The sequence below is a fragment of the Rhipicephalus sanguineus genome, chromosome 6 (genome assembly GCF_013339695.2).
Source record: "Rhipicephalus sanguineus isolate Rsan-2018 chromosome 6, BIME_Rsan_1.4, whole genome shotgun sequence".
NCBI classification, from domain to species: domain Eukaryota; kingdom Metazoa; phylum Arthropoda; class Arachnida; order Ixodida; family Ixodidae; genus Rhipicephalus; species Rhipicephalus sanguineus.
Window position 1 is genome coordinate 118,982,196 of NC_051181.1, and position 17,552 is coordinate 118,999,747.

At 46.7% G+C, this 17,552-nt stretch overlaps 1 protein-coding gene and 1 long non-coding RNA gene across 2 annotated transcripts; one reads left to right on the plus strand and one right to left on the minus strand.

The window, feature by feature from the left end:
- The first annotated feature begins 1,450 nt into the window (after positions 1–1,450).
- Positions 1,451–6,124, plus strand: LOC119398022 (uncharacterized). Its single transcript, XR_005184729.2, has 3 exons — positions 1,451–1,763; positions 3,920–4,017; positions 5,531–6,124. It is a non-coding gene; the product is annotated as an uncharacterized LOC119398022 (long non-coding RNA).
- An 862-nt stretch (positions 6,125–6,986) lies between these two features.
- On the minus strand, positions 6,987–16,960 carry LOC119396268 (nose resistant to fluoxetine protein 6). Its single transcript, XM_037663405.2, has 5 exons — positions 16,844–16,960; positions 13,934–14,054; positions 12,428–12,617; positions 8,385–8,527; positions 6,987–7,307 (listed from the first exon to the last, which is right to left on the minus strand). The coding sequence occupies exons 2-5, from the start codon at positions 14,036–14,038 to the stop codon at positions 7,053–7,055; spliced, it is 693 nt and encodes a 230-aa protein (XP_037519333.2). The 5' UTR covers positions 14,039–14,054; positions 16,844–16,960; the 3' UTR covers positions 6,987–7,052.
- Between the last annotated feature and the right edge of the window lie 592 nt (positions 16,961–17,552).

A 17,552-nucleotide genomic window follows, 5' to 3' on the forward strand; every position in this document is an offset into this window, starting at 1 on the left:
GTGCGCTTCGCGAGCGCTCCCTGCTTTGAGAAACGAGGCCCGATTTTTCACGTGGGCACCCGCCTTAAACTAACTTGTATTATAAATTGCTTTGTGGTAGGGGAAGATGTGTGCGCAGGGTTTTCCACTAGCCGGGGGGGGGAGGGATTTCATCGCCCCCCTTCCCTTCTGTTGGTCGAGTCGGAATAAAAACACGCTTCGCAATAGATGCAACAATTAAAATGAAGCGATGACGTGCTTCTTATAATGGCCTGCCTTTGGTTCCCGGCTTTCTGAGGGTCAAGGTGGGAAGTAGTTTCTTTGGTAGCGTTATTCTTCAGCAAAAGGAAATAGGAAAGAAGACAAATTGAAATGTCGTGGCCTGCTCATCGTACCTACGTTGTGTTCGTTTGGAAATGTGCAGATTGTCTATAAGTACACGCACCCACATTAGCAGTGTGACGTGACAGATGTGACATTGCCAGGGTTGAGGGGAACATTACCTCCGTCACCGACGACTGACGTGTCAGCCATCGCCTTGTACGGTCGCTACGCTAGACCCTTCACCCGGGCAGCATATTTCGACGTTGAGAACAGCAAACTTAAAGGCGCGTGAATGTTGGTACCAGGTCATTACTTTAGCTGATGGCGTATGTCGTTCTAAACATCAGTATGACTTGATAAGGGTTTTGATATTCATGACGAAATGCTCACTATCAGAGACGTGTGCAGGCAGGAGCCTCGTAAGCGCACTTGTCAACAAGGCTAGAGGCGCTGCGTCACGACCCTTCCGAGTCCTTTAATTTACGCGTAACCACGAGGAAGATCGACCACGTAATAAAATAAATGAGCAAAGTAGGTCAAGCTTTTGCAAGTAAGTCTGCGTCATCATCTACGACACAAACGTTAGTGTTTTCGCCTTTGGAAGACTGTACGTCACCGCTGACAGGATGCTTCCTCTGCGTTACACTATCGTCATCCTGTTAAAAGAATTTTCTTTTGTTTTTGTTAAAGAACATGACAGCGAAACAACGGAAGCAAATCGCCGAGAAAATAGAGCACGCGGGAGTTGCTGTTCGATTACGCTAATGCGGAAGTAAAAAAAAAATTATGCGTACGCAGGCGAATACTAGCACACCCCCCGGCACACCCCCTTGGGCTCGCCGTTCCGTTTCCTGGCGATGGTTGGTGGCCCGATTGGTTCTCACGCTCAACGTCGCGAGCAACGACGACGACGCTCGCGTCTCTATTTTTGGGTCAACGTCGCTTGCGCTATGGTCACGCGACAAGTGCAACGGAAGCGAGGGTCCCCGCACTCTCTCTCTCACCACCACGGTCCTGGCCGCGATCTAGCACGTGGTATCGCCACGTCCGTCTCCGGCTGGGAAGCCCTGCACCCCCCTCCAGAACATCGGTGTCGAAGGCCGTGCGTTTCTGAGACCAGTGCCGGTGGCCGAGGGGAAAGAAATGGGGGAGGGCATAGGTAGTTGCCACCACCACCCACTCACTCGTTCTGTAGCACATGTTTTCCCGATCGAGGTGACCCATTGATCACAGAAAACGCACGTGTTTTGTACCGCTGCACCCTGTTCTGCGCCACCGCTACCAGGTGACGCTGCAGGATTTCCCCCCAACCTGTTGCCGTCAACCAGCTACAGACGGTGCCGAAAGGGTTTTAAGGCTGACTACTCGGTCGTACACCGAGACACTCGATTTGATCCACAGTCTCGAAGCACGAGAGACGAGTAAGCAAGCCACAGCTCGGTATCCAGCGCTCACTTCACGTAAGTTTGGATGCTATATGTTTCTGCTGAGAGCGGAAATTCTGTATCTCGTTCGCGTTCATGCTTTGCGCGCATTCTTGAAATTAGGCCGTGTGTACTTAGGCAGTAGGAGATTTCCAAATAGAACCTTTTCGTACTTCGTTTTCTTTTGTTCTCAGAGTGCATTTGTTCTCAGAGTGTTTATGGTCCTGTCAGAATAGAAGTCTTTTGAAAGACTTACGTTCGACTCTGCCAAACATTGTGGCTACGTATTGACGCACACCGGTTTTGCTTAAAGTAATTTGAGCTATATTTCTACTTGTTACCGTTATACGAGAAGCTCTCTCACAGTTCCATTGAAGTTTTGTGCGCAAAGTCGCGCCGTAAGTGCTCGGTTGGCCTCTATCAGAAAACTCCGTCCGCGCGTTAATAACAGAAGGCGAGAACATAAGCACTCAAAGCACGAACGCAAAGCTCAGAAAAAAAAAACATCACACCCCACCCCTTCACGCTTCTGGGAGCCGTAACGCTCCGCTGAGCACGACTGCATTATAACTCACGAAAAGTACGTACGAAAACAGTTCTACGAATACAGGACTACGTTGCGCCTACCGGCCAATTACAGCTGACATGCCGGATGCGGGAGCACTTAGACGCTAAAGTGGGGCCTGCGTACGACTACGTACGGAAGACGTTTATACGACAGCAGAGCATTTCGTTCTTTCTGAGGCAACAGGAGGGCAAGGTTTCCGATATACGAAATGGCAAGTGCTGTATGTTGTCTTTATGTCGGCTAGCTCCAGATGGATACCGAGTCAAAGATGACTTGAGTAGCAGTCAGTCGTAAGCGTGGTTTGGCAAGCTCACTCATGAGTCGACTCACCCAGTCTCAGACCGACCTATGAGTCTGAGTAAGAGCGAGTCCGGCTGAGCGAAATTTCCGTGAATTTGAGCCCGAGTGAGTTTGGCTGGCCAATATTTATGCGAGTGTGAGTTCGAGTGAGCTCGGTTGAGCAGGTTACTCGCGAGTCTGAGCACGCGAGAGCCCGACCGAGCTGAATATTAGTGATGCTGAGTCCGAGTGATTTCGGCTGAGTAAAATTTTTGTTGAAGTTGAGGTGCTAGCGAGCCTGGAGCAGGATTTTAGTGAGTCAGAGTAGGAGTCAGGGAGTCGCAGTAGACACCGCAACTGTCTCATGTTTAAGCGGAGACTTGAACTGTACCGCGAGCGCAGAGAAGAAGCAAAGAGCAGGAATAAAAGACAAACGGAATTTGAGAAAAAAGTATCCCTACTGAAACGTTCCGGATGACATTTCAATAATTCCATGTTTCCGTAACATTATTGCGGAAATAGTACATGGTAAATGTATGGAAAACAAATGGACTCTGTATGGATTCCGTACGAAAACATGCGGAATTATTGGAATTACATACGGAACACTTCAACAGCGCTATAGTGTCATCCGAGTTGACAAACTATTCGAAAAAGCACTTGATGGTGAAGGTGTCATTACTCTATACACTGCTCTAAATAAATGATACACCAAAGTGAACAGGAAATCAAGCTAATCAGTGGAATTTACTGGCAGGCACAATGTAGTCTATATACAAGTGTGTGCCTGCCGCACAATGTTTTCTAAAGCTCGTTCACCAGCAGCGCTGAAAGGAAAAGGAGACGCTGTACACAACTTCGTAACGTGGATTCGGACACTTATATCCAGTAAGGACAGCGCGAGCAGTACAGACACCTAGAGATTCAAGGGCATTCAGACTTAACATAGTAAGTTAAAAAAAAGATTACATGGTAACATGTTCTCAGCAAAACTTTTTGAGAAGTAAGTGACCAGCGAGAAATAACAAATCCCTCGCGGTCACTCCTTAATTAGAGCTAAATGAAGTTCGTGGGGGTTTTTTATATAAAAAAAAGGTTTCGTAGGCCTGCCGTTATGATGAGGGCGATGGCCTTTGTTCCGTTCGCTGTACCTTCTGCTCCACTTAGAGTCTATCGATCGTGGACACCATCGATTGGGCCTTGTACATGCGCAGAGTGTATTTCGAGGGGTTTTAAAATGTCCGAGTGACCACACCTCTTTAACATGTACAGCATGTTAAATTCCCATTTCAGAAAAGACATTTTACGACGGTTTGACCCTTTATATATTTTTTTAATACTGCAGCATGAGGGCCGACTTGCTGACTTTCGTGTTTCTCATGTCCGCCTTCGCCGTTTTGACGGACATGGCAGCGGCATACGAAGTGACCCACTTCGATATAGGTAAGTTGAAGTCAGAAAAAAACTCCGGTAATCATAATTTCTGTCAGTTTAGATAAGACATGTTCACTCGATCCATCTCAGTCTATGACTTCGTCATCCAGCGAACGAGTGACTGTGCTTCTTATATGATCAGTTTATTGCTAGACGGGACTTAGGGCTGCCGAAAATCGTACCGAATACCGCAAATTGTGAGCGCCGTGGCACTGAATATAACGCAAGAGTGTTGAAAACTGCACACTTTCTCACTATAATAAATAGTAAGCTCCTGAGATATATTGTTTCCAGACGGGTTGACTAGATTTGTGATGGCTCGCGTCCCTGCTTCTTTTTCTCGTATTCTTCTCACACACATCATGTACGCTGTACTTTGTAGCAGTTATTATGCAGTGAATTCGTGAGGACACTTTATAGTTAAGTTATGTTGCAATTTTTTACACAAATGCCCATAAGTTTATCGGCACCAACAATGTCGCCTTACATTTAGTCCTCACCTACTTACGTTCGTAGACCGTGTAGCGACGAGAAAAATCTTGCCCTTTTCGTACAGATATTATCGGTACACAAATACGCCAAAACACGTCCTTGATGTTAATCTTGTTTCAACGTGTGTTAGAACATTTTGTAAAAAGTTATAACGCAGGTGTGCTCACTTGCAAACTGACGACAATACGTTTACATATTGTATTGTATACAGCGTTCAAGTGAGCACAAGTGAAATTCAAGAAAACGCTTTTTTTAAAACTGCGTGTGCTGTTGCAGAGAATACGCTTGAATGAACCTTATGTGATCTAAACGTTTGCGCGTTTCATCGCCTTCTCTATTTTACCTTGCGTGTTTTGTGTTTCACCCACCGAGGTGGTCTTGTGGTTATTGTGCTCGACTGCTGACCCGAAGGTCGCGGGATCGAATCCCGGCCGCGTTGGCCACATTTCGATGGAGGCGAAATGCTATAAAGGCGCGTGTGCTTTGATTTACGCACACGTTAAAGAACCCCAAGTGGTCGACATTTCCGGAGCCTTCCACTACGGCGCCCCGCACGATCATACCGTGGTCTCGAGACGTACAGAGGCGCTGAATATGAGTCGCAACGCGGTGGCCATGGTTGAAGGAACCCCAAGCCTATACTGTAACACCGGCAAACCTGAAATTAGCTTTGGAAATACCAGTAGTGGAAACTACGCTTACGTCACTGACTGTTTTTTTATGTCGGCGCCACGGTGCCGTGTTGGTGCCTCTTTGACCACGGGTAGCATGTTACAACTCATATTGGGCGCGACTGTGCAACCCCAACAGTTATCAGTTTTTGTGTTTCCTATAGATTGTTGCTGCGCACTGCGTCTCTCCCGCTTGCTCGTCTGTTTGCTTAAAGACATGCACTATTAGACAAAGAGTAGCGCGAAATTCGAACCGTCCGTACGCATACTTTTAATTAAAAAGAAGCCACGCGTGCGTATACAGACTGCACGGGTTGCAGAGGTGAACTGAATGAAAATTTTCGCACCGTTACATGCAGGCCTTGGATGCCCGAAGTCATTGCTGACTTGTTCACAAGAATGCCGAAGAACTTACGGTCATCGAGGAGGATACTGCAACGGACCGTTCAACATCGTCTGTACCTGCACCTAACCGGGCATCAAAATGACTGATTACGTGGCCACTACGTCGCCATTCGTGTTCGTCACAATTATGTCACCATTCGAATTATCACCACCCGAATGGTGATCACGTCACCATTCGTGTTCACAGTTTTCTTAAGGGTCACTGCATGATGTGCTAGATGACATGATATATTTTTACGCGTTGTACGATAATAACTGCCTGTATTGTTACATTACCTACATGTTATTTATGCACATTATTTTATCTTATGTTAGGAATACGATTTCGTTGTTACTGGTTGGTTTTCTTTCTTTAACACCAACTTATGTTCCTCGTTAGACGCGCTTTTATTGTGGTTGCGTTTAACATGTGTGAATATGTGAAAGTTGTTTTTTAATATCATAGGTTTATTTTATCAGCCATGAATTTTTGTAGCTAGAGCACTAAACCATTTTTTCACTGTCACATACAGTTTTTTTTTTAAATATTTTTAGGATTAGGTTTAAGCATCCAGAATTCGAACTGAGATATCGAGTGAAAAAGTTATGTTACTTGGAAAATAAACAGAGTTTGTGTCAATAACAAACGCTGACGAAACATTCTTCAGGACTTGAATTATTCGTCGTGACACTGCGCGACTTCACTTTATATGTGAATACTTATACAGATGAGAAATTTCGCCTGTACATTTTTTTTCACAGTATTTCAGAAAATTTCAACGTTACAGTAATGCAATGCATCACGTTATGAAAGTCTAAAAAATTATGAAAACAAACAACCTCAAGTTTGAGCGCATGGGATATATTCTGGTTTCATCCTCAGTGACATTAGAAGCAAAGGCTTCAGTGAAAATTGATTGGTTTTACAAGCCATAAAAATGCGCATGTAAAACTTCACATAATAGAAGTTGTCGATTAATATTAAAATCTAGTTAAGAAGAGAGATGAAAAATAACAGGGGTCCTTGGACTTCCCTGGCCCTGATAACACATTTGTTTCGAGCAGAAATTAACGAGACAATGTACGTTCAATCAAAAACCATGCAATCTTTATAAAAGAACCTTACTCCTTGAAAGCATTTCCGGAGCGTCAGTGCAACACGAATAGTCAGTATGGGTGTGTTGCAGCATGCAACAGACACCCTACAGTACCCTGCACATCCCAACATCACACACCACTACACCACACACAACGCTACACCACGCCGCACCACGCCACGCCACGCCACACCACGCCACACCACGCCACAACGCGTCACAACGCGTCACATCACGCTTCGCCACACCCCAAAACAAACACACACACTCGGAGAAAAAAAGAGAGAAAGAAAGAGAGAAAGCACAAGGGAAAGACGCACGATTACAACATGAGTATATTTAATAATTTTTAATTACGATAACATGGTTGTACTAGTGGTGGCTCCTCATGAAATGGTCGTTACAGCCGATACCCATTTGCTACGGACGTGGAGTCCGTGGTCGGAGAGTATGCAACTTGGTTCTCGAAACACATTTGCAATTTCCTATCTTCCACTCGGTTTCCATTCATGCGTGAGCCCTTGCACTCACTCCGCGTGCGTCTTTGGCGCACGAAGAGCAACGCGTCCAAGTTGGCAGTGGGACCTTCGCACGCGATGAACATCAGGTAACTTAGGATGTAGCTCCAGATGAGCACAGCGAAGCATGCCGACACCTGAAGCAGATGGGGAGGAAATAAAAGAAAAAAGAAAAGGATAAAGCTGCTTGTAATGTTCCTCGTCGGTGGCCCTTTAATGTTCCCTCGAAATAGCTTTTGTTTCGTAGACAAAGGCGTCACCGTGCATTTCATGACAGATTTATTTGAATCGTTGTTTGATGGGTTACTTGACTGTCTAGCTTTAATTAAAGCCATTAAGATGGTAAGCTGAGTTGGTTGGTGTTCATGAGGAAATTTGGTGCAGCGCTCACGAGTAGGACAGATGTTTTTTGTTAGTGAAGAGCGTGCTAATCTTGCTACTCCGCGCGTTAGCGATTTCTGGTTTTCCTTCTTTCTTCCTTCTTCTTGCGTTTCAAAATAAGCTTCATTTGAGAGTCAGCACCTGTTCTTATTGTTTCTTCCGTCCTTTTTGTCCTACTCCTGAGCGCTGCAGGAAATTTCATCATGAATAAACAGACGGACACACTGTCTATGACGAAGGAACCAGCTGACGAAATGTGCTACATGTTTTACCAGCTATGGTTTTTAATAGCAAGTAGAAGTAAGTGGACAAATATGGCCGTATTCTAAACGACCCAGAGACGTAGTGCTGCGCAGCCCACTGCCACCCCACTGAAGAATGATAGGGAGGACGCACATTTTCACAGGCGGCGCTGTGACTACAATACTGAACTAGAGCTCACAAGAAGTATATCAAATAAACACATATATACGAAGGAAACACGTTATAATAGAGCTCTGCCCTTACGCAAAATAATGATGACCTTTCCATTCATTACTGGTTTGTTTGTTTAAAAATGTAAGACTCATTTAGGTGGATCACGTATTCATTAGGCTGTAACTTGATGCATCGACTTAATTAACTCCGTATTCAGTTAATACATCATTGCAAAACTCTGCAAGCTGGAAGCAAAATGATTCGGCATCGTTCTCGTTGTTCATGTATTACAATAGTACAGTACGATGCTATCCCTGGCATGGCATTAACTTCGTCGACAAAAGTACCCCTATTGCCCCATTAATCAGCCACAGTTTTTCACCCAACATTTAAAAAAGCTGCAGCAGGTCACTCACCATCGTGTAGTGCGAAAAAAAGGTTCGCTCCCTAGCGATGTAGTAAGACAGTGTCTGTATGGGCAAGTGAAGCAGGTACACGCCGAACGAGAGTCGGCTCAGAGGTAGCAGGCCTTCCCACGAGAGGAAGCGGCTTATCGGACCTGGAAATTGCAAAAATTAAGGATAAGAAATAGTTGTGTAGGGGGGCGTAAGCATGTTTTTATTCCCCTTACCCCTTTCCCCAGCACAGGGTAGCCAGCTGAACTGGCTAACCTCCCTGTTCTTCCGTTTTTATTTTCTTCCTCCTCCTCCTCCTCCTTAAGTGACGCGTTGAGTGTTGCGTTTCATTGTGACCTGCTTTGCTGGAGCTACAAGACCTGGTAGACGCATTACGACATCCGCAACGGTAGAACCTGCTGTACTCCACGAGTCTTTGAGCTATACTACTGACCACCTAGCAGGCGAAGTGGTCTTGTTTTGTGATTTTAAAGCAGCTCCTCAGAGTGCCATATCTACTTGATTGCTGAATGGGTCCGGTCCTACAAGTTTTAAAGAAGTCGTCGTATGCGTCGGTGACTTCTGGTGTTTCACGATGCTGCCAAGCACCTCGCCTTTTTGTACTTCCTTAATTCCCTCCAAACGCTCACTTGCAGCCCTACAGACCAATCGGCAGAGACTCGGCGTCATCCTTCTTTCTGGCTGTTAGCCCCTAAACCAACGCGGTGAGAACCTGTCGCTGTTTTGATGACGCGTCTTTTTATAGCCTGTCTCGAAGCTTGCTTGACATTGCTTGATTGAAGAACAGTTCGGGGGCCATAGGGGACGCGGGACGACACAACCTATCCTCGTTTTGTTTTAAAGAATGAGACACAGTCACGTGGTCGAAACCTCCGCAAGCTGTTGCTGCCTTCGCATGCTGTTGTTCGACAGTCAGCAAAGCGTGGACCCGTCGACGACCTTTTTTGTCTTGAGTTGCGAGGACCGCGGCCGCCCAGAAACGTTATTCGATGCTTGCATTCTTTGTGGCTTTTCTGTGAGCTTGCCTCAATCTCACGTTTGAGGTTGGGCTCTCAAGTTAACCTGCCTATGTTCCTTGCTTTCTCGGTGAATTTTTTAACCTACAAGGCAAGCGGACATGCTATGTTTCAGTCGAAAAATAGTCTTTTTTTGCAAGTTACGGAAATACGGCACGCAAATACGGTATGGTATTACGGTACCGCTCCCCCTTTCTAACTCGTTGTGCTTTTGCCGCTTCTAATTGCAGTGAACGCACCCCAACACCACAAAAGATTTTTCAAAATTTTATGTGGGGGTGTCACGCCTCATTGTTGCCTGTCAGCCTACGCATTGTTAGAGAGGAACCTGTCGTTCGTTCGGGGGACGCACTGCGACTGGAACTGGGTGAACGAGCGAGAAAGGAGGAGTGCTACGGCAATACCGTACCCTATTTCCGTTACTTGCTAAAAGACTCTAATATAACTAGATAAGTAATGGGTAATTTTCTTGAGATCACTCGCTCGAAGTAATTCATTTTATTACTAGATTACTAGCCCACAAAAGAAGTTAATTACCTCACGCATTACAGTAAAAAGTAATTTGATTACTGTCATCGGCAGTAATCAAAAGGCAGTCGGCCTGAAGAGCGTGTCTCTAGCCTTCTAGTACTCACCATTGTATGGGGAGAAGCAGAGGCGTGGCCAGAAATGTTTTTTTTTTTCAGAAATGTCTGCACAGACTAAAACTCAAAACAGTGATGCAGCAGATCTCACGCATGATCTCGCGCATAACATACAACCGTAAGGGCATGAGAGAACAATTAAGATACCCTCCGTCTGCTCAAAAGTCTCGTCATCAGTCGTATCGCATAGTATGAACAGGGAAAAGAAATAAAAACAAACCAAATAATAAGAATGGCCTACAGGAGAGGCATAAGATTACCGCGGAATGCCCCGAACGAAAAGCTACTGGCGCTTGGTGTTCATAACGTGATTGAATAATTAACCGAGGCACAGCTACAAGCACAAGAAAATCGCCTTCTCCAGACTCCAACTGGCACAGCAGTCCTAACAAAACTAGGGCGCGATGCGATAATGCAAAAACATCAAGAAACTGAAGAGGTACCAAACGACCTTATAGAATGGTACGCGGTGTCGCCAATACCAAAGAACGTGGACCCTACTCTGCATGCTGGGATAAGAAAGGCCAGGGAGGAATACATTGACAAAATGACAACATATAGGACCACGGAAACATTCACTGACGCTGTGCCTTATCAGACCAGCACAAGGACTAATGTGGCTGTAGTCACAGACCCTAGAGACAAAATTACAGCCGGCGCTTCAATAAATCGAGCCTCGACAACTGAAGTGGAAGTGGTCGCTATAGCCCCAGCACTAAAAGAGATGGACGCGAAATTCTCCAATAACCACCACTGCGTGCTCACAAAAGGCTTGCAGAAACTATCTAAGGGGCAAAATTGGAGCACAGGCGCTCCGAATATTGGTTGGGACTGGATGGGTCCCCAAAGTGAAGTACGTCCAGACTGTGGACGGGGCACCGGGGCACGAGGGCGTGGCAATGGAACCTGCATGTGGACGAGGCGGCTCGAGGCTTTGGAAATGACCAAGCCACTTTGGACTCTGCAATAGAGGATCCTCCACCCCTAGACCCTTGCTACGCAGCGATTCCTAAGTCCTATAGGGAAAATAGACGACTATATCCAGCCCCACAGGGCAAACTGAGCGCTGCGGAGGCGACCGTGTTACGACGATTACAGACGGACACTTACGTAAATCTGCACACTCTCCACACGATGTGCCCTACGGCGTGTAGAGACATATGTCCGTGGTGTGCAAACATTGTCAGCCGCATCCTCCTTTCTAGAAGCACATACTACAATTGAAGTTCACCGTTAACGCAACCACGGAACATTCGACGCTCCTTTGTTAGGAAATTGTCCCTGCGTTCGACAACCAACGCAGAAACATCGCTGTCTATTTCCTTATGCCTGAAAATGCACACACCTGAAGGGCTTTTAAGAAAGTTTTTCATAAAAAACAAAACAAAAAGAAAACGTTCTGCTGCTACGAAGATTTGCCAATGGCTTTTGAAATATGTGTGAGTGTAGTGGCAGAGGATTCATATTGCCTATATTTACTACATTGGCTGCATGAAACGTTGCTTTGCCAGCCTATTTTGGACTAATCGAAAATACGTTTTAGTGCCAAAGGATCCGTTTACGTATAGTGTTCGCAATGATCGGCTTACTCGAAACAGGCTGACGAAATTGGACACCGGCCACTCGCAATAAGGAACATGCTATATGTACAGCGGCCTGAAAATGGCGAACCAGGGCCGCGTTCGCAGGGATTCTCGTTCATATGCGGTCTTTATCATCAGCTGGCCACTGAACCCACCAATTTAAGTAGACAAAATATTTACTACGCACGTGTGAGTGTGCGTGTGTGGACGACCGTTTAGTGGAAACACTTAGTAGAGCGGTGGTGGGGTTAGAGAGAAAGTACTTCACGCTCCTAAGAGCATCCCTGCGCTGTAGAGGGTATAGAGTGGGAGGACGAGGACGAAAGCGAGGAGATGCCGAGGATGAAAGCCCGAGGAGTGAGCCAAATATTGTTTCAGATTGTTAGAGAGCATTAGCTTGCCCAGAAAGTTCTTTGCGTTATCGTAATGCCGGGTTGCCGTAGCCGTGAACGTGAGAGGCCAAATAGGTGGCCCCATATGGCGGGGCCGGGATGAACCAGGCGAGCAGAGAATTGCGGCAGAAACCTAGTGCATTCTACTTTTCTGTTGGCGTAGATTCCTTGAAGGGGCGTAATTAGGACTATAGTTGCCGTTTTAATCTTGTTTTTCCTGAAAAGCACCAGGCGAGAACAAACAGGCGTGTCTATAATCGCGTATGCACCAAGCGTCACAAGATAACGATACTATCGTCTGATGACCCGGTGTTCCGTAAACCCCTTTGCGTATGCCGAAATACCGTGTCCGCTAAAAACCTCTAGTTAGCGACTTCTCCTGTAGAGTAAGTACGGCTTGTGGCTTACCCGCTCTGCAGGTGGCACAGGCAAACACGAACCAGGAGACACACACGGACCACAGGATTCGGTCGGTGAATGCGTACGCCATTCGAATTGGTTCGCTGGCTCGGCCGTCACTTCGGTACCACAGGTGCTTCACGAAGAGGCAGAAGAGGCCGCAGAATAGCGCTATGCACCAGCAGACTGCCTGAAAGACCTGTTGGTCAACCATAACGCTTCGTTACTTCACAGGAATATACTAGGAAGCTTCATGATCAGTAACTTGTGTAGCGCACCTTTAGGCGCACCGGACTATTAAACCTTGCGTGACCTGGGCTTCACTTTAAACGTAAATTTCTGCTCTGTTTAAGCACGACGATTCTAATCTCAAAGAAGGGATTAAGAGCGCAAACATGGGGCGAAGAAAAGAAAATACGAGGACGGGTGCTGTTATTGAGGCATTTACCAACTAGGCCGCCTCTCGCCGCTTCTTCAGCTTTTAATCTATTCGACAACTGCGAAGACCATGAAGGTTACTACAGGCTAAAACATTTAACTGAAGAAAGTATGCCTCTAGGCTAGGCGGAAATTAATCTTTTTCGCAAATTTCGCTCTTCGCAAACATTTTTGGCTCGGCGGAAACACAGAGCTGTGTGCAGACAAAGAGAGAGAGAAAGGTGAAGGAGATACGGGGAATTTAACCATGGTACGCCTCCATTTGGCTACTTTGTACTTGGAAAGGAAGATTAGGCTTTGAAAGAATGAAAGAGGAATAGAGCCTACGAAGTCGCCACGAAAATTGGTTTCTTACTAACGCGCTAAAACACTACTATCTAACACGAACATTCGCAATGCACCGTTCAATCTGTCTTTATCAGGAAACACTGCAACACCTCGCGCTCAAGTCTGCTAGGGCATTGCGGAAGAAGTCGGCTTTTCAATCAATCAATCAATCAATCAATCAATCAATCAATCAATCAATCAATCAATCAATCAATCAATCAATCAATCAATCAATCAATCAATCAATCAATCAAATCAATCAATCAAATTTTATTTTCTATCAAATTTAATAAACGACGGCAGTCGCAGAGAAGGTAAGCAACGATATACAGTGTGGCACACGGAATAAAGCAGAAAAAAATGCTTTTTACTTCTACATTGGTTATTTGAGCCGCTTATTGCTAATTAGTGTCACTATTGACTCCGCTATAGCAGCCGTGAGTTGCGAGGTGGTAATACTAGCAACGTGCACGGTCAATCCGCCTTTTTCACGGTGCCACGGCGCATGTGCCTCTCCTGTAGCGGGAAAGTCGCGAAACGCTTTGGTAGGGTACACGTGGAGTCTCCGCACGCCTTTGATCTCGGAGGCTTTTAGTTTTGGCGACCTGGGTTGTCCCGGATCACCTCCCAAAGCTCCACCCTTCTACCAGAATGGCAGCGGGTAGCAAAAGAACATGAAAATGGCGGATTATGTAAATAAAAATACCACTGGCCAGGAGTCCGAGGGTATGCTCAATGTTATGTACTCACCTTCGGTAATCTCCTAGCGCCGTACTTCTGCACTGCCAGGAATGTCATACAGCCGGAGAAGTAGCACACGCCGTGGTAGAAAGGGAGCCTGTAGAATTTATTCATTGTGTCCAGGTACTTTCTGCAGGAAATGCAATACGCCGCCGGTCATTTACAGTATAAGGAGAAGTGTCAGGCGAAAGCCGATGACAGGAATCTTTCCGGCATACTTCCCCTCATCTAGGCGCGCTTTAAGAAACCCCAGCTGGTCGAAATTTCAGGAGCCCTCCACCAAGGCGTGGCTCATAATCATATCGTGGTATTGGCACTTAAAACTTCCGAAATTATTATAACTTCCTCTCATTTGTACTTATACGCGATGCGCAGCGCTTATAGGGGCGCCACTGAAAGCCGCGTAGCGGCGGCCGCTGGAACCGCTGGCGGGTCGCGTAGCAGACGCCTCATTTCACTGCAAGCATGATGCAAGTGCGCGCATGCGATTTGCCGCTTGTGCGCGTCCCAGATAATTACTTTTGCGGCGATAGTGTGCGCAAATGAGCCGCACTTTATAATAGTATACATGTGTCCGACGTCACAGCTGTGTTGGATGACAATACCATACGCGCCAAGTGTTTGCCACAGACAAGCCTCAATAGCTTCCCTATGAAGTGGAGCTCATCGTAAGTACACCGCTTTCTTTATAACGTCCCGATCACTAATGCCTGCATGCGTTGACGCATGAACCAACGTTTTTTTCTCGACACGGTAGCTTCGTTTACGCGCCATGTGTTCATATAGTAGATTTTGAGGGAGCGCTGTCGCACCAGCGCATGCATTTCACGGGTGCGGCCATGCGAAGGGTAAGCGTTGGTAAAACTTTGAAACCAGCACGACAAACTTGTGAAAACATATCTCGGCAGCTTGCGCTATAGTGGCGCGGGACTGAGTCACTGCGGAGCTGGTGGTCACCTAGCTTGTCATAGCAGCTTGGCTACGTATTTGCTGGGTGTGCTCAGATAAGAACATCAGTGCATGTCCGTCGACCCCCTGTAATTTCGCTGAAAAAAAAATGAAGTGAAAGCAGGCGTTCTCTTATTATTTCGATCTTTCTTAAGCGAATTGAGCTGTTTCTTGTTTATGTTCTTTCTTTTTTCTTTTTCTCTTCTTTTTTTTTCTTTTTTTAGGGAGCGGGCGAGCGCGGTCGGGCTGCAGAAGCGCCGCTTGTGCCGCGACGCAGCGTCTGCGTTATCACGTTAACGACGTGCCATGGGATCCTCTCAGTGGATCCTCTTTTTAAACCCCCTTGTCCTCTCCAGCCACCTCCTTTGTGAGCCGTACGCAGGCACCGGTGATCGCATTCCCTTGCCATCATTAGGTAGAATGCAGCCTATTTCGTGCAGCGCACGTGTGATTCCATGGCGCTTTTGTAAAGGAGCCGTCACCTGCCCCACATTCTCTGGCATTGCGCTTCGCGCCATTCGTTTTTCAAGAGAGCCTAGGCATCGCGTCTTATCAGTAATAACAACCTCATGTGCATTGTAGCGTCTACAATGCAGGCGAGGCGACCAAGTGTAAACGTAGTAGCGTTCGCTGAAGACGTAGCGACATAAATGGAGAAATAAAAACACGGTAATCGTTCTAACACTGCCGTAAACAAAGCGCGATTGCTTACCTTCTACCCCGTAAAGCCGCAATCCACCACCGCCGTCGCTCTCGCTCATGAAATAGCCCCGGAAACCTGTAGAAGTGCGTTCCTGGCGATTTTTTCTGTGTGTTCGAGCAGCCGACAACGCAGCAGTTATTTTTCGACATCGCTGAGGCCCGACAGAGTCGTTAAATCACGATGAAAACACATCCATCCGTGCACTCGCGTAGACGCTCGCGGGAAAACTGCTCGCCGGGACCCATCAGCGCTTCCGAGCCGTGGCGGCAGATGGCACCATCGGAGCTTTGCGCATCGCCTATAGTGCTGGCCTAGACGCTGCCTACAAAATAAATTCTTGCGTAATAAGACTGAATGTGATCGCCAGAACACCGCTTTGAGTATTACATTTGAATCTGCTATTTAAACTTCTTGTTTATAAAGGAGACCATCCTAACTTCAGTCTTAAAGGGGTCATGAACCACCCCTCGGGCTTGGTGAGAAAACAGATCCTGCGGATAGCAGACCCTGCTATGAACAGCGCCCAAACCTTGCAGTCCAGCGCGGCAGTGAGAGTTTAGAAGCGGAGCGCGAAGTTGCCATTTTTTCAGGCGCGCTCTCTTTATACACACGCCTCTGTTCACTCTCTTCGGAGCTGCGGGCACCTGCTGTTTGACGTCGAACCGCACATAGGATCCTATCGGCCGACGTAAATGAAGAGCGGCGCTTGGATCAAATGCGTTTCATGCCACGGGGTCCCGCCACGTGGCGGCGCCGTGCTTCATAGTCTTCTAACATTACACAGTGAGCCACACTCGCGTAAGGAGTCAAAACGGAAGAGAGCGATCGCTTTTCATCACGCATTTCATCGCGGGCGCTCAAGGTCACAACACGCACTGACGTAATTTCTTTCCTCCGCGCCCTCCCTCCCTGTGTAGCTTCTAGCGCGCTCGTCGGGACGAGAGAAGAGAGAAGGCGCTTAAAGCGCGCGACAAACCCCTGCAACTCCTGCAACTCCTGGCGGATTTGAGAAATTTTTGTGAAAATGGATTAGTGAAGCAATAAACTCCGATAGCGAGGTCATTCGATGATTACTTAGAAAAGCGGTTCAGGACCCTTTTAACCCTACACACTCTGACATGGTACCAACACACACGTTGCAGCAGTGAGAGGCGCGACTGTCCAGCTCTGACCTGGCCGACAAGCTAGCGCTGCTCGACCAGGTTAGACGGGCTGTTAAGGCCAGTGGGGTCAGTGGCTCTCATCTGCCGCATACTTAGGTCACCTACTGGTAAGACGTGTTCAAGGCGATCAAGAAGGGCGGGATGTCAGTTCCGTATATCTGCCACGCAGCAATGGTGCAAAACGCAAAAGACAACGCTCCGAATAGCCAGCAAACCAGCCACTTCTTCCTGCAAAAAAAAAAAGAACTGTGGATCAAATGAAGGGCGCGCTGAACAACAACAACAACAACAACAACAACAACAACAACAACAACAACAACAACAACAACAACAACAACAACAACAACAACAACAACAACAACAACAACATCTACAACAACAACAGTAGCAGCAGCAACAACAGCAACAACAACAACAACAATGACAACGCCAAAATGTTTATTGAAGGCAGAGCCTCGAAATGTGTACGCTTTTTTGCCTGTTGTGTGTATTGCTCCAGAAGGAATGTGTAAAACACGTGGGGATTTATTGCTTGACTACGAAAATGGAAAAAAAACCAACGCGTGGGGTTCTTGTGCTATAAGGCGCCGTCAATTTACTGAACGCGTCCGGTTATGTTATCTTGGAGCTTAGTTGTACCACAAGTTTACTTGAATATTTTGTGTACATGGCGAAGTGCTCGGAAGCTTTCAAGAGAAGCTAACGGCCATGTTTACTGAACCTACGAAATAGCTGACGTCTCTTGTATCTAATAACAAAGCGGAGTGACACTAAGCCTTTGGTAAGTTCAAAAGCAGACATTTATAGGTTGCTA

Excerpts from the sequence above, each read along its gene's own strand:
- LOC119396268 (XM_037663405.2), bottom strand. The coding sequence starts at position 14,038 with ATGAATAAATTCTACAGGCTCCCTTTCTACCACGGCGTGTGCTACTTC. Across the intron at positions 12,618-13,933 it reads GCGCTAGGAGATTACCGAAG|GTCTTTCAGGCAGTCTGCTG; the intron begins GTGAGTACATAA and ends GTTGACCAACAG. Across the intron at positions 7,308-8,384 it reads TTTTTTCGCACTACACGATG|GTGTCGGCATGCTTCGCTGT; the intron begins GTGAGTGACCTG and ends CATCTGCTTCAG.